Source organism: Phascolarctos cinereus, unplaced genomic scaffold, assembly GCF_003287225.1.
Source record: "Phascolarctos cinereus isolate Bilbo 61053 unplaced genomic scaffold, phaCin_HiC Scaffold_726;HRSCAF=1367, whole genome shotgun sequence".
In the NCBI taxonomy this organism is placed as follows: Eukaryota; Metazoa; Chordata; class Mammalia; order Diprotodontia; family Phascolarctidae; genus Phascolarctos; species Phascolarctos cinereus.
In genome coordinates, this window is record NW_027556098.1 from 373,648,319 (window position 1) to 373,674,009 (window position 25,691).

General features: G+C 43.8%; 1 protein-coding gene across 1 annotated transcript; it reads right to left on the reverse strand.

Moving 5' to 3' along the window:
- Positions 1–13,535: 13,535 nt before the first annotated feature.
- PDIK1L (PDLIM1 interacting kinase 1 like) lies at positions 13,536–23,781 on the reverse strand. Its single transcript, XM_078145579.1, is given in 4 exon segments — positions 13,536–14,284; positions 14,286–14,441; positions 18,997–19,298; positions 23,693–23,781. Coding segments are annotated over 3 exon segments (1,026 nt in total). The 5' UTR covers positions 19,282–19,298; positions 23,693–23,781; the 3' UTR covers positions 13,536–13,699.
- Positions 23,782–25,691: the final 1,910 nt, after the last annotated feature.

Consider the following 25,691-nt stretch of genomic DNA (forward strand, 5'->3'; position numbering starts at 1 on the left):
ATGTTGATGGTTGTTCTCTTTTGTTCTCAAAGAGGGTATTTCAGGGTCAATGTATAGTGTGTCCAACTGTGGCTGATCAGACCAATACGCGCTCAGAAGGCTCCACCACAGGTCGGGCACAAATAGTCCACTTTAGGAAAATAACCTTGGGAACTGAGTGAAGGATGGATTGGAATGGGGACTAATGTCTCAGACATGCTGGGTAAATGTCTCAAATGTTGCTATATAATTAAGCTGCCAGAGCAGTAGAATTTGGGGTGGGTTCTCTAAATTTGTGCATCTTGTGTTTCTTTTGAGCTATTTCAATTCTGCTTTGCTCACAGAGCACAGCACCTTCTCTGGGTGGTCCTTTGCCAGTGTCTCCCATGTCACTTAATCATTTCCAGGACTGTAGGGAAATGGGCATCATTAGTAGGACTGTAAACAGTGCAAAATTTTGGAAGAAGAATATTGACAGTATACAAATTCTAAAACTGATCATGCCTTTTGACAGTGAGTCCATTGCAAGGACTTAATTTTTAAAATACCATTTAAAAAAGATACTTACAAGATATTCTGTCCCAGACAGGCTTTGATTGGAATACAATATTCAGTTATATTATATTATATTATATTATATTATATTATATTATATTATATTATATTATATATTATATTATATTATATTTTATATTATATATGCTATATGATATGATGTGATATGATGTGTGGTGTGATATGATGTGATATGATGTGATGTGATGTGATGTGATATATGATATGATATGATATGATATGATATGATATGATATGATATGATATGATATGATATGATATTCAGTTACCATATTTTAGGAAGGTCCAAGACAAACTGAAATGTGACTTGTAGGGGTAACCAGGATGGTGTGAGAACTGAATTATTGACCATATATAAGGATCAGTCAAAGGATCTGGGAATGTTTAGGCTGGAGAAGAGAAATTTTTAGCAGAGACATGACAATAGTCTGCAAGTATTTGAAGGTTGTCATATGGAAGAGAGGCCATTTTGCTTAACCCCAGAGGCTAGAACTAGAAGGGGCAAAGATAACAGATTAATGACTGTTAAAAGGTAAAGAAAAACTTCCTAATAGTTAGAGCTGGCCTCAAATAGAATGGACTGCCTTGGGAGGGAAGGGGGATTTTCCCTCACTGGGATCTGACAACTCTCAGGTTCTGTGATTCTGTTACTAAGGCCTGTCAACTTCACCTTTGTAGCATCTCTTGGACACACCCCCTTCTCACTTCTGACCCTGCAACCATTCTGGTACAGACCTTCAATGCCTCATGCCTGAATAACTGCAATAGTCTGTGGGTGGGTCTGCCTGCCTCAAGTCTCTCCCCAGTCTAATCTAACCTCAAATTCAGCTACTAAAGTGATTTTCATAAAGTGAAGGTCCATCCCCCTACCCAATAAACTTTAGTGGCTCCCTATTGCTAACAGGATCAAAATCGGAGTCCTCTATTTGGTAGTCAAAGTTCATCAACATTCCCAGCCGTCTTATGCCTTACTCTTTGACATAAACTCTTTGCTCCAGTGACACTGGCTGTTCCATGAGCAAGACATTCCGTCTCTTGGCCCTGGGCATTTTCTCTGGCTGTCCCTCATGCCTGGAACACTCTCCCGCTTCATCTTCACCCACTGCCTTTTCCCTGGCTTCCTTCAAATCCCAACTAAAACACCATGTTCTACAGGAAGCCTTTACGAAACCCTTTTAATTCCAGCACCTTTCCTCTGTTAATTATCTCCTACTTATCTTGTATATAGCTTCTTGTACACGATTGTTTGCTTATTGTCTCCCCCATTGGACTGTGCGCTCCTGGAAGGCAAGGGCTGTCTTTTGCCTCTTTTTGTATCCCCAGTGCTAAGCACAGTCCCTGGAACACGGTAGATGCTTAAAAAACATTTGTTGACTTTATTGCCTAACCATCCATTTCAAAAAAGTTATTTGGAACAGACAAAAAGCAACATGCCACCTATGAAATCAAATATTAGCAGATGGCAAAATATATTACAGCACATTAATGTAATGGAATATTATGGTGCTCTGAAAAATAAGCATGTGAGGATGATCGAGACCATAACTCTCTGTTAAATGAGCTGGAGAAGGAAATGGTAAACTGCTCCTGCATCTCTGCCAAGAAAACCCCTGATGGGGTCACAAAGATTCGACAAGACTGAAATGACTCAATGAGGGGAACCTAAGACCGACCTGGAAGGGAACACTGAACCGATGTAATGTTTTGTTTGTTGTTTCTTAACTCACTTGGTTCTGCTTTGTTAAATGCAAAAGTAAGATTTTATTCCTCATTTAGCATTTTAAAATATTATTTGTCTTTGTTGATATATAGCCTTAAAAAACGTTTAAAAAAAGGTCCACCAGGGTTTGAGCCTAGTTCTGACTCTAGCTGTATTTTACCTCTCTAAGTCTCAGTTCACTCACCTGCAAAATGGGTTTAATTATAACTACATCAGCTACTTCAGAGGAGTATTGCAAAGGAAGGATTTTATAAACAGTCCAGCACTTTAAAATGTGACTTATTATTATTATTATTATTAGGCAAAGCATTCAACCCCTCTGGGCTTCAGTTTTCTTTAGGAAAGGAAGGATTCGGACCCTGGTTTCCTCATTTGTGAATGGAGGACGTTGGACAAGATGACCTTTAAGGTTCCAATTCTTAATCCGGTGTTTCTGAGCTTCTCTGAGGTGAGGGATTCTGCTAAAGCTGTGCAGTCAACAAAACCTGATTTGAAAGCGCCACCTACCGTCCATATTCTGAATGGGAAACAAGGCAAGGACTGATGAATGCTTCCTCCCCGCTGTTTGGACCGCATAGGTGCAGGAAGCGAGTAGGGTTTAAGAGAAAGAAGCACCAGATTTGGGTCAGTAAGCTGGGTCCTAGTTCTGGCTGTTACCTAGAGCTAGTTCATGGGACCTCAGTTTCCACATCCATCAGGTGGCAGCAGCTAGGTGGCACAGTGGATAGAGTGGTGGGTCTGGACTCAGGAAGACTCATCTCTCTAAGTTCAAATTTGGCCTCCCACACTTCCTAACTATGTGACCCTGGGCAAGTCACTTAACCTCATTTGCCTCAGTTTCCTCATCTGTAAAATGAGTTGGAGAAGGAAATGGCAAACCACTTTAGCATCTCTGCCAAGAAAACCCCAAAAGGGGTCACCAAGAGTCAGACACAACTGAACAATGACAAAAATAACAAAATGCCCCTTCCTCTCTTGCTGAGTTGTCCTGAGAACTAAACTATATTAAGAGGTGTTCTAATGCTCTTGCCTTCATGCTCACCATGTTTGCATTTCTTTGCTGACATCTTTTACTCTGCTCCTCCTCCATAATTTCTCAACTTGTTCACACTCACCACATGCCCTCTCTGTAACACTAACTTCCAGTTCTTCTGAGATGGTCGTGTTTTCTGACTCACATCCGGAGACACCGTTGCCATCGGCAGAATATTGATGTTCAAATGGCGCCCCATTGCTACCAGCAATGGCACAGAATAAAGAAGCCCTACACGGCCTGCATCTTTGTGCTGTTTCTCCTGTTGTCATCCAGTCATTTTTCAGTCGAGTCTGATTCTTCGTGACCCTGTTTGGGGCTTTTTCTTGGCAAAGATATTGGAGTGCTTTGCCATTTCTTTCTCTAGCTCCTTTCACAGATGAGGAAACTGAGGCAAACAGGGTGAAGTGACTCACCCAGGGTCACACAGCTAGTAAGTGTCTGAGGCCAGATTGGAATTCAGGAAGTCTTCCTGACTCCTCCAGGTCTAGCGCTCTGTGCACTATGGTGTCGCCTAGTTGCTCTGTTTCTCCTGTACCCTTTCACATAAGTCCAGATCTTGCCATTTGATTAGAAAAAAGAATGACCAATGAGTCTCATTAAAAGAAATATGAATATCAAACACAAAGCCCTCCCTCTGTTCGCTACCTGACTTAACTTTGTACACATGTTATGATGCATTCCTACTCAGCAACATTGTATTCTTCCTCTTGTGCGGAGGAACTGTTTTGTTTTTAATCTTCATGTCCTGGGTAGCTAGGACAGTTCCTTGCACATAATAGGTGCTTAGTAAGGGCTTGTTGAATAATCTAAAAAACAGATCTAAAAGTCTGAAAAGCATAAAGTGCAGTGGTTCATCTTAGGGAAGTATTGTCATCACTGTCAGACCTCTCTCAGTGACATAGCTTCTTCACAGCTGACCAGACTGATTTCCCCTCAAATAGCATGGTTTTCCTAGGGCTCACATCAGCTGAAAAACCAACAACTACTAATCACATCAGATACAAAATCTTCTGCCTGGTTTTCAGGACTGTTCACATACAGTCCCTTCTTACCCTAACCTTCTTTGTCCCTGCTGACTCTGAAATTGTGGTCTAAAATCAATCAACCAAATCAGTAAGCCTTTCTTATGTTCCTATCACTGCCATGCACTGTGCTAGGTATCGGAGGTAGTACAGAGTCCTTTGCGCTCCATGTTCCTCACATCTGGAATCCATTCCTTCTTCACCTCCAACCATTCTTCCATCTACTCTTTATATAGCCTGACAGAATGGCTGGGATAAGAGGAAGAGAACTATAGCTGTATATAAGAGAAATGTAAATGTATAAGCAGCTCAGGTGGGAAAAAAAGGCCCGAGGTGTAAGTGGACTCAAAGTGCAATATGAATCAATCTTGTGATGAGGTGGCTACTTCATTAATTCATCAGTGGAGATGAATCATCCACGGCAAGGGAGATCATTGTCGTTTGCTGCCCTTTGTCCTGCTTAAACCACATCTGGAGGCTCCCCAGGGTGCCCTGCTGTCTCATCTCCATAGGACTTTCTCTACATCCTCAACCCTGAAATGTCACCCCTTCTCTATCCAGACTACTCACATTCTCTTTCCCTGGGTCTTTTCTCTCTGATTGGCTGATTCCTCCCAGACCTTCCATCTTCAGATCCCCAGAGGGCAGGAACCACCTTTCTTTTTGGTTGTACATTTTTGTAACCCCAGCAGCCTGACACATAGTAAAGTGATTGCTGACTTGACTAGAGTATGTTTGGCCCTGGGTACCCTGCAAGAGAGACACCAACCAACTGGAGGGACGGCCTCCAGAAGAGGTTTACACAAGGAGGGGACTCAAATCCATGCGATAGGAGGGTCATAGATTAGACGCCATGCAGTCCAAGCCCCTGAAACCCAGGAGGGTCAAATGATTGGTCCAAAGTCACCCAGAGAGCCAGCACCAGAGGCAAGATCTGAACCCAGGTCCTCTGACTCTAGAATTGAGCCCTTTCTCCTCTACTACATGACTCACTCAGAGATATCAAACTTTTTTTTTTTTTGCTTTTTGGTGAGGCAATCAGGGTTTAAGTGATTTCCCCAGGGTCACACAGCTAGTAAGTGTCAAGTGTCTGAGGTCAAATTTGAACTCAAGTCCTCCTGAATCCAAGGCCAGAGCTCTATCCATAACACCACCTAGCTGCCCCTGGGGATATCAAACTTTAAGAAGAAAAGATTTAGATGGAAGGTAACAGCTGCCTAGCACTTAGTAGGGTGCCTGGCATATAGTGGGTGCCTCATACATGCTTGGTGATTTGATTTCAAATACTTGAAGGGTTTTCAGGAGAAAGAGGGATTTGGTTTGTCATGTTTGGCCCTGGGGGTGGGGGTGGGGAGGGAGGAGTAGAGAAGAGGCAGGTTTCCTGAAGACTTCCTAAGGATTAGAGCTGCCCAGAAGTGGAACAGGCTGCCACCCCAGGGAACTCGGAGTTTCAGAGCAGAAGCTGGATATGTTGGAGGGGCTATTGGTCCTACTGGTTGGATTGTCTGACTACCAAGAAGTCACTTTGTTTCTTGGAGATCTCAGTTTCTTCATCTACAATATTAAGGAGCTGGGTTAAACAACCCGTCCACAAGCATTTGATAAGCACCTCCTACATGCCAGGCACTGTGCTAAGTGCTGGGAATACAAAGAAAGGTAAAAAAAACTGTTTCTGCTCTGGAAGATCTCCAAGAGTTCTCCCAGCTCTGACATCCTGTGTTCTAAGGGCCCTCCCAGCTCTGACATCCTGTGTTCTAAGGGCCCTCCCAGCTCTGACATCCTGTGTTCTAAGGGCCTTCCCAGCTCTGACATTCTCTGTTCTAGGGGCCCTCCCAGCTCTAATATCCAGTGTTCTATGATTCTATTAAGTCTTTTCTCTGGCAGGGGTGAAGGTGGGGGAGGAGTCTGGTACATTCTGAGAGGTGAGCCAGGTGAGCTGGAGCTCCATCTAAGTAAGCATTTAACTGCTGCCCCTTTGCCAAAGGAACATAATGTTCAGGACAGCCCACAGAGGTCAATCTGCTCCTTTCTCCCAGGCAGATATGAAAGAATTCAATGTCACTGCAGAAGGTGCTGTGTTGACGCGGCACCCCAGGGTTGGAGACTGGGGCTTTTGCAAGGAGGCAAAACAACCACCAGGCAGGCCTTGCATTGTTTAAAAGTCCTGTCTGCTCTAACAGCTGGATTAGGGCCCAAATGAGTTTCTGATCTGGCTGGAAAGTAGCTGAAACCCCAAGAGACCTGATCAGTTGACATCTGATCCTAGACAGGGAGAGCTGCCTGCCAGAGGAGGAGTCCTTGGGGCATTCTGACCTTAACTTGTCCTACTGATACAACTCATCCCTAGCCCCTCTGTTCAGTGCCGAGCCATTGGAAATATTTGTATATATAAATATCCTATATAATGAAGGGGCTTCCTGGACCCCTCTATTTGCACCCTGCTTGTCAGCTTCCAGAATTTGGAGGAGTCAGGTGGCTTGGTTCTAGCCACCACCAGGCCACTGATTAGCTATGTGACTTTGGGTGAGTTGCCTCACAGTGCTGGGCCTGTTTCCTTTTCTGTCAGGGGAGGTTAACCAGAAGAACTCTTAGTACCCTCCAACCCTTGCAGGCCCAATATTTATTCTGAGAAAACGTTCTAATAGCAAAACTGGAATATTTTACAAATGGAGCTTTTAAAGTTCTGTGCTTCTGTCAACAAAACTGCTTTGCATAGTTTCTGCCAAGTGGGGAGTTAACTAAACATGCAAAACAGGAAAAGAGAGCAGTTGCAGAGGTCAACCACTCGGATACCTGCGCAGGAACCTCCTGGAGCCAATGAAAAAACATTGCTAAGGAAAAGGGGTGACTTTAAAAGATGCACTTCAGCCTTCCTCCCCCAGCTGCCCCGCCCGCCAGGGGTGTGCCCGCCACCACCGCAGGTTCTCCCAAACAGGAGTCTGCTTCCTAACCACAAGCCAACTGTCTATCATTACGCTGCATTTTAGAGAACGCCTCTGATTGGCTGATTCAAAAAAGCTATATTCGAATTTAAAGACCAGCCCCAAACAACCCAAGTTCCTTACCAGGCGGTGAAAAATAAAGGCTTTAAGCAAGTTCCCTTGTTAAATACTGTGCCAAGCTGAGGATGAGATTAAGCACACTCCCCAGCACTTCCCTGAAAGTGAACACTAACTTGGAGCCAGGGCCAAAGGGTTCCATCACAGAACCATAGATGGTTGGGGTGGACGTGACCTTAGAATATAGAATAACCTGGAATGTCAGAGCTGGAAGGGAACTAAAATCCAGACATCCCTCCACCTTCACCATAATGCTTCTGGAAACATTTTACAATTAAGAAATCTCATTAAAAAACCAACCGCTCTCATGTGGAACTCCTTGAAAAGGAAAATAAATGTTCATCGTATAATTTGTGTTCACGTTCATATTTTATATTCATCAGGTTCGTGTTAATTCGGATATGAACTCTTACAGGTATTATTGGCAGGCGTGTTGTTCAGTTGTGTGTGACTCTTCGTGACCCCATGGATACCAAGCCCTTCTATTCTCCACTATCTCTCTAAACAGGCCACCTCCAGGCGTCCTGGTCTATATCTGGCCACTGAACCCAGATGGCCCCAGAGGACAGAGGCTGGTAACTTTGCACAGCCCTCTCTCACTTAAATCCAATTCACTTGCAAGTCATGGCATCCTGATGTCATGGTCCTCTTCAAGAACGAAGGACGAACAACAGTCTCTCAAAACTGTCCAAGCTCTCGTTCCTTGCTTCCGTGACACTATCCATCCATCTCATCCTCTGCCATCCCTTTTTGCCTTTTGCCTTCAATCCTTCCCAACATCAGGGTCTTTTTCGATGAGTCCTGTCTTCTCAACTGGCAGGCCAGCAGTTACAAAAGGACATCTAGTCCCAGCTCTGACACTAACACTGGACAAGTCACAAAACAAATCTGGGTGTCTGTTTCCTCATCTTTAAAATGAGAGTGCTGGATATATAACAACACATTTGTATAGTACTTAGAGATTTTGAAAGCACTTTCTTCACAATAACCCTAGAAAATAGCTGCTACACTCCCCCCACCGCTCCATCTTACAGATGTGGAAACTGAGGTGCAGAGAGGCCCAAGACCACAGAGCTGGTAAGCCAGCCTGATCCTCTGCTACTGCCCCCACCCTGTTGCAGGCCTTTATCTCTTCAAGCCTGGTCTATTACAATAACTTGCTGGTGGGTCTGCCCGCCTCAGGTCACTCCCAACTCCAGTCCAATCTTTACTAAGCTGTCAAAGTGTTCTTCTGGAAGCCCAGTTCTGGCTGTCACCCCACCCCCTGCCATTGCTCCCCTCAATTCAATAAACTCCAACCGCTCCCTGTCACCTCTAGGATCAAATGTAAAACCCTCTGGTAGGCATTCAAAATCCTTCTCCCTCGCCTCCCAACCTTTCCAGTCCTCTCACACACCCCTACCTACACTCCATCGCATACTTTCTGACAGTGCCACCGGCCCCCTAGTTGTTCCATGAACCAGACACTCCACCTCTCAGCTCTGGGCATTTTCACTGGCTATCCCTTATGCCTGGAAATCCCTACCTCACCTCCACTTCCCTGGCTTCCTTCAACTCTTGGCTAAAAAAAGTCTGGGCATTTTCACTGGCTATTCCTTATGCCTAGAAACCCCTACCTCACCTCCACTTCCCTGGCTTCCTTCAAGTCTTGGCTAAAATTCTGCCTTCTACAGCAAGCTTCTCCTGATGCCCCTTAATTCTAGTGCCTTCCCTCTGTTTGTTATTTCCTATTTATCCTATATATAGCTTGTTTGTATGTGATTATTAGTTTCTCAAGGGCAGGGACTGTTCTTTTACTTTTCTTTGAATCTCCTGCATTTGGCACTGGGCTTGGCACACGGTAGGTGCTTCATAAATGTCTATTGACTGACAAGAGACCTAGAAGGTAGCTGCTGCATGTTATCACACCTCACTTCTCCCCCATCTTACAGGTATGGAAACTGAGGTTAAGAAATATTGTGACTTGAGACCAAATAGCTATTAAGTGGCAGAATTAGGACAGATTCAAACATAGGCCTCTTTCCATAATATGCTGCCTCACTAAAAGACCTCGACGGCTCCTTTCAACTTCATACCTTTCACAGATTCGAAGAATATCAGTTAGAAGGGCCCCCAATGGGGCCAGCACACTGGACAAGGGGTCCTCCAGCCTTTGCTTGCAGACATACAGGGAAGGGGCAGTCAGTCCACTTCACTTAACTTTGGGTCAGTTTTAATTGTTAAGTTTCCTTACATCAAACCTCAATTTGTCTCTTTGCAGCTTTGATACATCCTGTCCCTATTCTACCATCATGTGCCCAGAACAAATCTAATCTCTATTTTACATACCTCTTGGGTTTTGGCTACCATCCTCCTATCTTCCCCTTGCTTAGGGCAGCTAGATAATGCAGTGGATAGAGTTTGGGGCCTGGAGTCATGAAGACCCAAGTTCAGATCTAGCCTCAGACACTTACTAGCTATATGATCCTAGGCAAGTCACTTAACCCTATTTGCTTCAGTTCCTCCTTCGTAAAATGAACTGAAAAATGAAATGACAGACCACTCCAACAGCTTTGCCAAGAAAATACTGCCAAAAAAGGGTCTTGAAAAGTCAGACGTGACTGAACAACAATCACTAGTCTTAAATTCTTTTATTATCTCATTGCCCACTTATGCATGAGAAGGCAAAGGCCATGCCAGAAGGTGGTGGTTAGAAAGAGATGCCACCATCCCTCACGTCTGCTTTCCTGCTCTAATCACTAGATCAGGCATGTAGTTTTTCCCTAGGTAGTCCGATTGGCTCACTGATTATCTCTATGTACTATATTTCCTCGGGGAAAGGATGTGTTACTATATCCCATCGATGAAAAAAGAAAAATTGGCCAGATGGTTTATTGAATCTCACACATAGGAAGCCATCATTTCAGTTTAGAGGAGAAAGTCTATTTTCAATGCTGTGTCTGGAAAACTTTCAGCCTAAAAGCCAAGGAGGAAAAGGGGGAAATTCTTTCATCTCAGACAGCATAATTTCCCTTGACAACATATAGGGAGCGTACAAGACTAAACACTTTACCCTATTGTTCTCAGGGAACTGGCACTACGTGAGTACTGAAACTTTTCAATGTATTCTTGGGATAATTTGTTTCTCAGAATACCTCAGTTTCCAGCTACATCGCTTAGTAGCTAAGTTCCTTTGGATTCACCTATCTGGCACTTATTTTCTCACCTACAGAACAGGGGTAAGACTACTTTCATCACTGTCCTCCCAGAGCAGTAGTGAGGATCGAATGAGGTGTCTATAAAATGTTTGGTACGCTGCCGATTCAATGGAAATACTCCCTGTAACAACAGTCCTCAGAGGTAACCAAAGCACCTTTGGACAGAGAAAGGCAAGCCAGCATTTTCACAAGTTTTTGTTGAAATTCAGACTTTATTTAAAAAACTGTCATGAACAATAAATTACAATCATTTCCCACCCCTTTTATAAATTCTTCATAAAATATATTTGACAATATTAAAAGAAAATTTCAAAAGTTTGTTTCATTTTTCGAAGTGCTGATGACTTTTTTTGACCATGTGTCATGCTGGTGAATTATTTTGTAGCTGCTACAATAGTTTTATTGATATAACATCTTACAATAAACACAAAGAACAGGCCACCAGAACTATTCAGTGTGCTACTCTCTGACTGTTAACACCCACTTCATCATAACGACAAAGTGTCCCTTAGCACCAAGAATCTACAGTGGCCCAGTCTCTCTACATGATAACAAGTGCAAAGCTAACTTGTAAGACTCCATACTTTAATTGATTTAAGTTAACATCTCTGCCACTGCAGTTAAGAAACTTATTTGAAACATTTGGTCTTTAAAAATTGCAGTAACTCCTCATAAAATGCATTTACCTTGGAGTCCAATTAAACAGCTAAAATTCCTACCTGGTCTTTTTTGTTGTTTTCTTGGGTATACTTGCAGGAATTTTGAAGTACTCGGTTTGGGATTCTTGTTTTTTTCCTTATTCTTGGGCAAATAGGCCTGTGACTAAATGTCATGTCAGCACTAAGATAATCAGCTTAATCATAATGCTGGGCACAGTGCTTTTTAAGCGAAGAATGACCTAGACTTTATCATCATTTTGCCAAATAATGGAAAGAAATGTTTTGAAACTTAGACAAGATCTTGAAAAAATCCCAAAAATGATATCCTGAAAAGAAGTTCCATTTTACAAAAAAAATCTTCCAAAAGTGATAATCATTAATGACTTTTAGTCAGGCAGGACCAAAAACCAAAACTGGATACTAGCACAAAGAACAAATGAGCAAATAAAAATGGATCCCTGATTGATCGCCTTGGGCTCCATGCTAAAGTACCCCGTTGTTCTTTGGTGAGACAATATTACTCCCCTCTTCCCCTCCTAGTGACTTAAGCCACCTCGGAAGGGTAGAGTTGTCTCTGTGCTATTCCAAACGTTGTGATTGGATTGTGAAAGAATCACTATAGTGATGGATCCAGTATATTTCCATTTTCAACTTCCAATGCTTTCTTTTATTTTCTAAAAGTACGTTTAAAACCTTGCATTTATCAGCTTCAAAGAACCTAGTAAAGTGGTTTTATTTCAATGAAACTATTCAGATTCAATCTTTTTCAAAGCCAAGTAACTTAAATTTTTCTTTTTAATCTCTAGTTTAGAGCCCACTACTCTTACACTTTGGACTATAAATAGAAAAAAAGAATGGCAACATTTAAACTTTTGGAAGCTAAAACAACCAAGAAGAGACAGAAACATCAGTGATTTTCATTACTCTAACATGACTGACTTTTTACCCAAGGATCCAAATGCTCCATAAAGATCAGCTCAGTTATAATGGCCCAGAAGGCTAACCTAGAGGGCTAAAGTTCTGTTTCAGGAAGCTCTCCTCCATTAGATGTTAACTAACTGACTGACCTTACAGGAAAACAAATCAGAGGCAACAATCCAGGGTTATAAAAAATCATACCAACTCCTCAAAGAATCCTAATAGTTGTTGCTTCGGGCACAGCAAAATGACTGTACCAAAGAGGTCAGTTTCCTCACGTGAAGGATGCAGCTGATGCCACAACGTTTCATCTGCTTGCTAAATCGTATGCACATGATTTCCCACATTAGAAAAAGGTGATCAACATTTAAGACAACCATATTGCTGCTATCACAGTCTCAAATTAAACAACAGAAAACAGCATCAGTGCCAAAAGGGAAGGGACTCCAGTGATTCAACAAGAGACCGTATCAGGGCAGGCACACCAGACTATAGGGCTCGTTTGGGCTTCCACCTCATCATTTTGAAACTTAGACAACTTCTCCAGACCCCAGAAGTCACAGACCCAAGTTTCCAGAACTACAACAATCCTGTATTCAAGTTTATACCAGACTGTAGATGCAGCAGGTACAGACACGTCCTGATGCCGTGGCCTAATTGGTCAATCGAGCGCCTCCTTACCTAAAAGAGTGCAGGACTGAATGATTAATGACCTTGCCAGCCTGCCACCACACGACAGCATGATGCTATAATTAACTCCTTCAGCTACAGGGTACTGGACTGTGAGAATTCGGCTTAAATGTATCTCAACAGGTTTGCATGTTGTTTATAGCTTGGATGTTCTTTTATGTCCAAGTTAGGACAGTCTTAGACCCTCCAAAATGGTGCTTTAAAAAAAAGTCTCATAATAATACAAAAATAAAAACTTAGCACAATTTCATCAGAGGGAGGGACAGAGGGAAAAAGTTGGGGGGAAGTGTCTTATTTATTTTTCCACCACTGAATTCACCAGCAAATCCCAAACACCCAAACCCACATCAAATAATTTAAACAGAAGTGGCATTTTCTTCATATGGAATGCAAAATGCACACATTCACATACTTACATATACATAAATATATACATATATGTTTACTTTACAAAGCCTCATAGTTTGCATGACCAGCATGTAAACCACTGTTTCTATGGAAGTTCCTAATACTGACAAGGAATGTCTAAAATACTTGCGACATAATCCCAGAAAAGCTGGACTCTCATCTTTCCTTGGCTCTTACGGAATTTTCCTGTCAAATTTCTACCAATGGTCATTTAAAAATTTACACACACATTGGTAATGCACATTTAAAACATACTAACAAAATGGCTGACTCAGACTTAAGAAACCTTAAAAAAAAAACACAACACAGTAAAATCTAAACCCTCTAGGTAGGGGTTTAGCCTTATGTATTCCTTTTTTTTCTGCCACAAAATGTTGCATCCCTGTTCAGACAGAAGCAGCACGTCATCCAAGGGGTTTCCTAGCAATCCATGTGTCACGTATCCCAGCCACTATCTTTAAAAGCAATTTGGACTAATCTAAGTTCTAGCTCAAATGCGTCGGGACGATCCTGAGGGTTTGCAGCCAACATTTCTTTAATTAGCTGTTTCATTCTACCATTCATGGACTTCTTCTTCACAGGGATGAGCAGTTCCATCTTGGGATTTTCCAAAAGGGCCTCTCCCACAGGCACAATCTCAGTTCCTTGTTTCACATAACTCCCCAAGAGCTCCTTTTTGGTCTCTGTGTCTATGAAGGTGATCCTTTCCAGCATGGCCCAGATGATAATCCCCAGAGCAAAGATATCTGCTTTGGCTGTGTAATGTCCCTCCCAAACCTCAGGAGCCATGTAGAAATCTGTTCCACATGCAGTGGAAAGGAAGCATTTATTTACACTGACAGGTTCTTCTGGGTTCTGCCCAGATGCAGAACAAACTTTACTCAAACCAAAATCAGCCACTTTGAGTGTGGGTTCCAAGTCACTTGTATCCAATCGGCTTTGAGAAATCAGGATATTATCGGGCTTGAGGTCACGGTGGATAATCTGATTCTTGTGTAAGAAAGCCAGAGCGCTGCTGAGCTTGAAGCATGAAGCTCGTGTTGGTTTTCCGATTGGGTTTCCGGGATAACAGGTACTCATTCATGTCGCCTCCATCACAGAAATCCATCACGAACCACAGGTAATAGGCGCTTCTGGGATCAAAAGCAATTTCTCCTTTCAGTGAAGTCTCTACAAGCTATAATAAGGGGAACAAATATTTCAGTCATCTTTTGCACAGGATACACATTTCTATGACAGGAAAAGAGTTTATAATAAATTTCAAAATTTTCATTTACAAAGAAGACTAGTGAATTCCGATAAGTTTAGTTTTTTCACATATACCTAATTTCAAATGTCTATGTTCCAACACAGCACATTTTTTCCTTAATGAGCACAGACCAAATCGCTCTAAGCCAAGGGGTAAAGGTAACTGGCTGGCACATTTCTGCCCTTTACTGGTGCCGAACCCCACTCACCCAGCAAACAGCTTTCTAGAAAACCTGAGTTTCAGAAATTACACTTGGTAGGAGACTGCCAGTTAAGGAAGAAAACCTGCTTAGGAAATACTATATAACCAAACCCTGTACTCCCCATACACACCATGCAAGTTCTAAGAGCGCTTTCCCCTAAAGTTACCTGTTATAGCAATAAAGTGTTCATGAAATCACTGATAAAGCAAATGAAGCCTGACAGCAGTGTGGTATAATGAAAAAAACACTAGACCCAAGAGTTAAAAGATCTGGGTTTGTTTTCTGGTCCTGCACTTACTAGCTGTATGGTCTTAGCTGGGAGGTCTTAAGCATGTCACTGATCTTCTCCTCATCTATACAACCAGAAGACTATCCTATATGGTCCCTTTGGTTTCATTCTACTTCTGACATTTTATTACTATCATGTTCCAAAGGCAAAATGTAAACATTCCATCATTTTGCCTACAGGCTCACTGAATAATTTTTAACTGTATTTTTAAAAAATCAAATGTATTAGAAATTCAGATAAAATGATTTGAGCCTGTAAATTTTTTCTTAGACGTAAGATGAATTAGTTATTTTTATATAATATCCAGCACTTCGGTCTAAAAAACAAAACAAAAAAAACCATTTACCTTAGTTTCCCATGGCCTTTGTTTCCCCAACTATAAAACAGAAAGTCGGACTAGATGCTCTATAAGACACCTTATAACTCTACCATTCTATGACTATAAGGGCGCCAAGGTTTCCAAAGCTCCTTCCATCTGTTAGCTCATTTAACCCTCCTCACAAGAGCCCTGGAAGGTGATGTTATCATTTCCCCCATTTTACAGTCAAGAAAACTGAGTCAGTCAGAGGTTGAGGTACTTGCCCAGGGTCACACGGCCAGTAAGTGAGGCAGGATTTAAACACTTAAACCCAAATCCAGTGGTCTCTCTATCTTCTGTGCCACCTAACAGACTAGACCCATATTTACCCAGGGGAGAGGAGGTAGGGGGCACTATGAAAGCATACCACTGTACTCTATGGCTGCTCCACATTTTGCTCCCAGAACACATCTGAACAAAAATGTTTTATGTTGTTCTTCAAATATATATATATATATATTGATTAGGAAAGGAACAGGGAGAAAGTTAAGGAGCTCAGATGACCATTTCATCTATAAATGTACTGCCACTTTTTTTTTTAAACAAACATGGCCTCAATCAATGAATCAACATTCATTAAGTGCCTACTACATATTAGGTACCATACTAAATGCTGGCGGGAGAGGGGGGGAGGCAAAAAATAGTCCCCGTCCTCAAGGAGCTCACAATATAACAAAAAAGACACTGTGTGTGTATGTATACGTATATACACATACACACACATATATACATATATAGCAACATACACGACAGTTAGGTGGCGTAGTGACCTGGAGTCAGGAAGACCTGAGTTCAAATACAGCCTCAGAATGGGCAAATCACTTAACCTTGTTTGCCTCAGTTTCACCATCTGTAAAAGGATTTGGAGAAGGAAATGGCAAACCACTCCAGTATCTTTGCCAAGAAAACCCCAAATGGGGTCATAAAGAGTAGGATACAGCTAAACAATATACAAGATAAATAGGAAATAATTAAGAAAGGGAAGGTACTAGAATTAAGAGGGGGTGGGGGAAGGCTTCTTGTAAAAGATGAGATTTTAGTTAGAACTTAAAGGAGGTCAGTAGTTGGAGCTCAGGAGAGAGAGAGCATTCTAGGCATGGGAGACAGTCAGCAAAAACTGCCCAGACCTGAGAGATGGAGAATTTTAATCTTCTTTGCTCCTGTAGAAAATGGGAGTTACCACTCCATCCCCAAAACGGGATTCTGTAGATGAAGTAAGTGCAGTATGAAATCACAAAATCTTGAGTGGAAAGGACCTCACAAGGCATCTAGTCAAATCTCTACCTACTTGTGTAAAAATTTCCTCTTTAAAAGGTAGTCTTCATAGATAGTCTTGCATATGTTTTCCTGTAAATACCACAGAAAGAAAGATAAAACCAATAGGAAGAAAGGTAGATGCAATGAGATCTGATTTGTAAATCGCTCAGCACTGTGCCTGGCACATAGCAGGCACTATATAAATGCTGATTCACTTCCCCTTCCCAGCTGTATTGTCATCACCCATGGCTCTGCCAAGACTAAAACTCAAGGTCCAACTTCTCTTCTGATTTCACATTCTAACTCTGGGCCCTCACTGTCCAAAGGCAAACTCCCTTGGTTACAAGTGAAGCTTGTGAAACTGCCTGTTCCTTGAGTCAGAGACACAACGGCTTGCTCACTTCCTAAGTGGCTGAGTTAGGATCTAAAGCTGCGTCTCCTCTAAATCTAATACACTTTCTACTATAACGCAGCTAGATTTGGACTTCGTCGTACTAGGAATGGTCTTTTGTTTGAAATGTTTTTCCTTTTATAGTCCAGAAGAAAATGAACATATTGATCTTTACAACGTACTGCAAGGTTCAATCTGTCTCTACCCACACACGGGAAGCTGACAAGTATGCTTCCAATACTTTCTGCCTGAGAAGTACAACAGCCAGCCTACATAATCAGTATAGTTCTAGGATAGCGACTAATTCAATTCAATAAACATTTAACATGTGCAAAGTTCTTTGGTAGGAGACGAAGACAGACAAAAAAAAAAAACATCCTGCCCTCTAAGGGCATATACCATGTACACAAATAAGCCAATACAAAGTCTCTCCAGAGTGCTAATGTGGAAGGTAGCAAGGAGAGAAGAGAATCAGGAAAGGTTGCTCACAGGAGGTGGCACCTGAGCTGTGCTTCAAAAGAAAAGAGGAAAAGAAGGGAATAAGAACTTATATAATGTCTATGATGTGCCAGGCACTGTGCTGAGCACTTTACAAATATCTCATTTGAGCTCACAATAACCCCGGGAGGGAAGTACCATTATTATGCTCAATTTACAGTAGACAAAACTGAGGCAGATGCAGGCTAAGTGACTTGCTGAGGGTCACACAGTTAGAAATGTCTGAGAAGATGGGAATTCTAGAAGGTAGGAGTGAATTCCAAACATGGGGAACCACCTGTGAAAAGACATGGAGGTAGGAGATTTAAGCAGGTGCTTTTCTTTATTAATTAATTATCTTCTAAGAAAAAAATTCAGACCCCTATGCATTTAGCTAAAAGAGAAATTTACTTCTCTGGATTAATATTCTCCCATCTGACAACCATACAATAAGATCTGAAAGTTTCTATTTACACAAGTGAATGTGTTTGTTTTTCTCTTTGGCTTTCTCCTGTGAGCCACTTGCACAGAGGCAGTAAATTTGGCATTTATTGACAAAATCCTAAGCACTCACTTTACAAAAGAAACCACTTTCCCCCACCCAGGACCCTTAACCTCGGGACAGCATTCTCTGAGTCTTAACTATCAGTGCCTCCATTAATTCTTGAGCTATTTGGCAAGTGACAGGCTGCAGTGAGGTTTTGACCTCTGATGTATATCAACTTATAAATCTTTTTCTGCTCTTTGATTGTGTGTTCATGTGACCCTTCCCATTATTAAAAATTCTGGCTTAAGGCTGTACAGAATTCATTAAACTCAGGATTCCATTAACTCTCTGAAATGATAAGGTTCACGTTTAAATTAGTGACACAAATCAAGAGTGCCCAATTTCCTAGAGCTGGTGCTACTGCTACCTTTCCCTTTTCAGCTACTCCCAACTCACCAATGCAACTTCCCAACGAGTGGACCTGCTGAGCACTCAGTCAGCTCTTCATCTGGTACAGGTTGGCAAGTACTATGGGACAGCAGGTGGCTAAGTTATTCTTAGGTGTCTGCATCACAGGTTTAAATAGAACAGTGTTTTTAAACAGCTAATGAATTCTTGGCATATCCCTCCTACTTGCCTATTCCAAACTATAAAGACACCTGTATTTAAATGGAGAAATTCCTCTTAGCCTTTTATTCCCCTCATTCTCATTCACCTTTTCAATTATAGGATTTGTATTTTCTTGGGGGAGGAGGTGTATCCCCTCCACTAATGCTTATCAAAACCCTCCATGCCTCAGTACTGTCTTTAAGAGATGAGATTCATCACACCAGGGACAGTGATAAGCCTCTCTGCAATTAGCAGGGCTGTCCTTGGACAACAGACCCCACAGACTATGGAGGAGCTCATCCTCAAAGTCTTCAGGGCTTAGATGGCAGAGTCTTTGAGAATACAGCCCAATCTCAGCTCAAGGCCAGAATATGGCCTTGGCATACAGTTTGAGTGGAGACCTTCATACCAACCTGTAAATAAAGAGATGAGTTGGAGCCATGAGACATCTTCTGCACCATGCCATCTTTTTGTAAAATGCATTCTTCTAAGTGAATCACATTGGGATGCTGGCTCTTGATACTACTAAGGGCCCAGAATTCACGAAGAGCTAGCTCAACATTCTCAGGGGCATGGCATCGAATCTTCTTCACAGCGACACGAGCAGAAGTCTTTCTGATGACTGCTTCATACACCACACCATAACTGCCTCGACCAACCTCCCGTATTAGATCGTACTTTGGCTGGCTACTCACCATCTTCAATGTCAAGGTTTCTGGGAAAAAAACGACAGAAGGCTCTCATGAACTCAACAATATTTTCAGGTCAACTTTTCTTTTCATTATTTAATTATAGCATATAACCATATTACTATGTCTGAACACACAGGAGTTAAGGCCAGTGGACATTTATATAGCATTTTAAATGTTTATAAAGCACTTCATATATCTACATATTTTATTCTCGCCAAACTTCACTGAGGTATTTTTATCACCATTTTATAGATGGAGAAACTGAGGCCCAGAGAAGGGTAAGTGGTTTGTCTGATGTCACAGAACTAGTGTTGGTATACTCAAACCCCACGCTCCAGACTCCAAATTCATTGCTCTTTCTATAAATCTGAATGTCCTGACTCATAATAGCAAAACAATATTAACAATAAGAGTAATGAGTTGCATTAAGCTTAATTACTGATTGCCAAAAGAAACAGCCATTCCTCAAGACTACTAAAGAAAAATAATAGCTTGCATTTTCATAATGAAAAGCACTTTGAATAATTTCCATTTGCTTTTTATAACAACCTTGTGAGTATCATTATCCCTATTTTTACAGATGAAGAAACTTTGTATCAGAGACGTAAAATGACACATCCAAGGCCACACAATAATAACTGGTGAAGTTGAGACTCTGGTCTACTGCTGTTTCTGTCACACCATCTACTACTCAAGGAAGCTGTAATTTACTCTCCAGCTTCCCTCCCCCTCCCCCTCCAAAGCCTGAAGTGTTAGAAGCACAATTAACTTTTGCTTCAGGGTTTGAAAGTGAAACTGACTATTCATAGTATTGAAACTCTGTCCAGGAACAAAGACTGTAGCTGTGGAGAAGTCAATTTGATTTCCAGTTTTTCGCATACTTTTTGTGTGATTCCTGCCCTTAAAAAATGAAAATCTTGTTTTAAGAGAAGAGTGACAGCTATTCCCCTTTAAATTGAAAGCTGGGGATCACGGAAAACAATGTCTCCCCATCTTTTTCTGTTGAAAGATAAATATTTATTTTAGGGCATTTTTGGCAACCTACCATCAATTTGAAATAAGAAAGTCTGTAATAAGTCTTTGGAATTCTACTTTACCAATCATTTGAAGGCAAAAGCAGGAGTTCTCCATTGAGATTCTTGAGAGATGAAATAAGGCAAACACTATTAAAAAAAATGAATTGCAGAAGTTTCCAACAAACTTTAAGGACAGATGCTGAACAGATAAGTAATATGGATTTGTACTTTCTCTACTTAGCCTGTAGATACTTCACCTGAGGCAGCATGTCATAGGAGAAAGGCACTGGACCTGGGTATTTATCCTATCTCAAACATTTACCAGCTATGTGACCCTAAGCAAGTCATTTAATCTCTCTGTGCCTCACTTTCCTCGTTGTAAAATGAGAGGTTTAAACATTAACGGCCTCTAAAGTCCCCTTTCTAACTCTATGATCCTATGACAATCCTATGAGTGCAATAAACAGTCCCTGGATGTGGTTTGGAAAGTAGGTAGCAGACAACATGAATGTAGAAAAGATCAAGGAAGAAGTCGGAGGTTATTGAGAACAGAGCTCAATTTAACTCTTCCCATACAACTGATCTTCCACAAGCCCTTCAAATTCCTATTTTTCCTTTCCAGTTTAGTCCCAAAGTAACCTGATACAGGATTTTCTTCTCACACTACACAGTTTCTACTCCTATAAATCCACTTGGGACTTGCTTCTCTATTCCTTTCAAGATGTTAAACAGTCAATAAGCAATCCCAAACCCTTTGTTTGTTGGTATTGCCATGTCAAATGTTAACCTATTACCCAGAGTCAAGAAAAGAACTCTGGCTTTGGCTTCAGAAGGGCTGGGTTGCAATTCCTGCTGGGCCACAAACCACCTGGAAAGTTCCTTCCCCATTCTGATCTTCAGTTTCTTCTTCTTGACACAGATTTAGAAGTGGAAAGAATCTAATCATGTTTACATGACTACCCAAGATCACAGGATTTAGAGTTGTAAAAGACCTTAGTCCAACCCCTCATTTTAAAGATGAGGAAAATAACATTCCAAGAAGCCAAAGTAACTTCTTCACGATGACAGGATGGTACAAATGAAGCCACCAGAATTTGAACTTGAGATCTTCTAGGGCTATTGTCACTACATCATATTGCTATTAGTGAGTGCACAACCACTTTACTTCTACAAAAGGTAGCTGTTTGTATTTAGCATAAATCGAGGAGTGTTGACATTTTTGCAATAAGTAGTTATAGAATGGCCAAACACGTTATTATGTAGAATCTCTTAATCAGTGCTAAAGAACACAGTTAACTGTAAAGTACTACGTAAACACGTTTATTATTAATCCTCACTTCATGGGATAAGATAGAAAAAAACACTGGTTATAAAATGCTTTCAGTCAGTCCTCAAAAATGTTTATTAAGCACCTACTATGTGCTATAACCACAACCTAAAACAGTGATTAACTCTGAAATTCCTTTACCTGATCATAAGCCCATTCAAGACAAGCATTTGTTAAGCACTCGCCATGTGCTAACAAATTAACCATAATTCGCTATGTAACTATAAGTTTATTATTAATCCTCATTTAATGAAGTAAAATACAAAATGCAGTGGCTATAAAATGCATTCAGTTAGTTGTCAAAGCATTTATTAAGCTCCTACTTATCAACCACAACCTAAAACATCCGTGTTAATTAACTCTGAAATTCCTTTATCTAATCATAATCAAGTCAGATAAGCACTCAGGATACAAAGAAAAGGCAAAATGACAGCACCTGCCCTCTAGGAGCTCACAGTCTATTGGGGAAGACGACACGAAACACTGTACAAACAAGCTACAGACCGGGTAAACCCGGGATCTCCAGCCGAGGAAAAGCCTCGGGCCAACAGCAGGGGGGGTACATTAAGTGGCCCTTAACAGAAGATCGACAGCTTTACACCTAGTATCTCCAGGATCTTCACGACCACCCGGGAGGGGGAGCGAGAAGGGGCACACGGGGAGCACGCACGCAGAGGCGCCCTAACTTGCCCGAGGAGGCGGCGCACGTCCCGGGACTCTCTCCAGACCCCGGCTGGCCCGCGAGTCCTAGCCACGCCACGCCACGGCCGGGATTCCCGGGGCTCCGCACGGTGGACGCTGGCCAGCGCCTCGCCGGGCACCTGCCCGGGTGAGGACACCGCTTCCGTACTCCGCCGACTCCGGGCCCCGCTCATTGGCTAACGCGCCCGGTCCTTCCTTCCCTTCCCCCTCCGTGCAACTCCAGTGACAGGAGGGCAAACTCGGGGGTCCCGACGCGTCCCCCGGAGTGGGGAATGTCGGGTCTGGGGGGAGAGACCGAGGAGCACTGAACGCCGGGGCCAGCTGGGCCTCCGAACCGAGAATGTCAGTGCAGGGAGCACCCTCGGAACGCAGAGCTGGGGTAGGAGATGAGGAGGGGCCTGACCGGCTCCCAAGTGCGGCCGCCGCCCCCCTTCTTTAACAGCGGGGGAAACTGAGGCCCAAGGTCACGAGGGCCTCTCGGACCCGGGGCTGCGTCGGCGGGGGAGGGGTGAGGAGCTGCACCGCGCTCCCTGGCCCGAGGCCGCCGGGCTGTCAGGTCAGGCGTGGGGCCGGGAAGAGCCAGGGCCCTCGCTCCCCTCAGGCGGGCCGGGAACAGGGCAACGGGCCGTCTGAGGGGGGCCGGACCGCGGCCCAGGCCCCGGGGCACCAGTGGCCAGCCCAGGTGGGCGGACCTAGGAGGCGGAAGGCAAGGGCTCCCTCCCCGGTCCAGACGGCTGCTTTACCTCAGGGTCGCCGCCGCCGCCTCTCCTTCTCCCGGGCTCTGCAGGCCGCCATTATCGGGCTCCTCGCGCCGCCGCCGCAGCCAGTCCGAGGCCGGCGCGCGCCCCCGCGTGCGGACACACCCCCTTTCCCAGCTTGAGGACCCAACCTCTCCTCCCCCCCAACCTCCCGCTTCGGCCGCACGAGCGCCTTCCCTCATTGGGTGAGCGCCCTCCTAGCGGCTTTCCTTATTGGGCAGGCGCGCCCCGGCGCCCTATCCCCGCCTCCCTGCTTCCTCTTGGATCCAAAGAGCCCTCGCTGTAGCCACACTCCGCCGGCGCTAGGCTCCGGCTTCCAGCTGGGCCTCGCAAGCCGGAGACCGACGCTGTGCACGCGCTGAGGAACGCACCACTCGCTCCCTTCCCCACAGGGGTGGCTGGGCCTGGGCCGGAGGGGAGGAGAGAGAGGCCACCCGCGGGGCTTTACCGCCTCCTCTGTCCGGAGGCTATTTCCCCTCGGCCTCCGGAGTCCTGCGGATCGGCCCGGGAGGACGGCCGGACCCGGCCGCGTCCAGCTCTGCAGCGAGTTGGGCTCCGGCCTCTCGCAGAGCCAAGGGCAGCGCCGTCTGGCCCGTCCCCGTCCGGGCACCTACCGTGCGACTGGCTTTTTTGCAGCGTTCTCCCCAGTCAGATGCCTTTTGCATTTTCCTCTTTGGCGGGGTGCGGCCGCCTGCGAGGCTCGGGAGGAGGGGGCCCCGGCGGAAGGCGCGACCCCGTCCGGGAAGAACTGGCATCCGCTCCGCCGGGAGGAGAACGCTTTTTGTCACTGGGCCATGCTCACCCGAGCTCGCTGCCGGAGGCACCGGCGGGAGGCCCGGGTCTGGGAGCAGGGTGCGTTCCGTCTGGGAAAATCCGTTCCCCTGCCCCCCGCCCCTTCCCCCAGCGACGCGTTGGTATCTCCCTTAAAGAAGCAGGGACCTCATTGTTCTCCCGGCGGAGGGGGCCCAGAGGGACCCTCGGCATTGCAGCGGAGCGTTTGGGCTGGCTCGGCTTGGCCCGGGCTCCCCTCCTCGCCCGAGCGGCTTGTCTTGTGGGCGCGTCCGGGGAGTGCAGGCACCGCTCTGCGCACCTGGCGTGGGTCTGGAGCGTGCATCAGTCACTCAGCTAACGTTTGCTAAGCTCCTACTACGTGCCAGGGACCGTGCTAGGTGGTGGGAATACAAAGGAAGTCTATTGTCAAGGAGCTCCCCATCCAAGTGAAGGACAAAGTGCAAACAACTGTGTTGCTAAGGTGATATAGACAGGATAATTGTAGATTTTGGAGTTGAGGGGAGGCACCAGCTTGAAGAGGCATCAGGAAAGGTTTCTTGGAGAAGGGATTTTAGCTGAGACTTGACAGTCATTCCAACACTCACTCATAAGTCAAGGGCCAGCAGACATAGCCAACGACCATTCTATCAATCGGAAATCAGTAGAACCAATAGCTATTCTATTAACCAGCTGGTAAAAGCTTCAGCTGCGTAGGAGCCAATAGTCAATCCATTAACCAAGAACCAACAGTAAGTCATTCATTACCCAGGAACTAACAGACTGCCACAGAGTCAAGTCAACAAGCGTTTATTAAGCTCTTACTGTGTGCTAGGCACTGTGCTAACCTTTGAAAATAACAAAGAAAGGCAAAATCGAGCCTTGCCCTCAAGGAGCTTATAGTCTAAGGAGGAAATGACTAAACAAAGACATGATATTTGTGAAATGCTTTGCAAAGCTTAAATTGCTATACAAAGTCTAAATATGTGAAAACAAAATTTAGGGTAAAGTTGGAGGTGATTTCAGAGGGAAGGTCCTACCTGGGTTAGGGAGACCAAGAAAAGCTTCTGCAGAAGGTAGGATTTTAGCTGAGACTTGAAGGAAGCCAGGGAAGAAAGGTAGAGATGAGGAGGGAGAAAATTCCAGGCATGGGGGAAAATAGGGAATGCATGGTCAGGAGATGGGGCATCTTGTAGGAGGAACAGCAAAGAGCGTATGTCACTGGATCGAAGACTAAGTAGAAGAGAATAAAGTGGCAATCATTCAGCCCTCCATCGACCAATAATAGTGAAGTTCAAAGCCGATATCTTGGCTTCTCACAGACTCCAAAAGGTATTTAGTCAAAGGATATGGGGGTCATTTTATATCTGCCCTTGTATGTTTAGCATGTCTCCTCTCTTTATCTTGTACAGATGCGCTGGCTCATATTTTGTCTTCCCCCAAGGATTGCTTTTTATTTCTAAACTCCAGAGTTTAGCACAATGCCTGGCATTTTGCAAGCTTTTAATAAATGTTGATTGATTGACACCTGCCGGAGGGAGAGGGATTAAATTGTTCTAAGCAACATTTAGCCCTCAAGATCCCTTTCTGTACAAGTTACTGTCTTATTCTGAAAGACTTATGATGAAAAATGCTCTCCACCTCCAGAGAAAGAATTGATGAAATCTGAATGCAGATCGAAGCATACTTTTTTACTTTCTTTATTATTCTTGTTGGGTTTTGGGGGGGGGGGTTTGTCTTCATTTTCTTTGGCAGCATGGCTAATATGGAAATGTTTTGCATGACTGCACATGTATAATGCATGTCAAATTGTTTTCTCAAGGAAGGGAGGGAAGGAAAGAATTT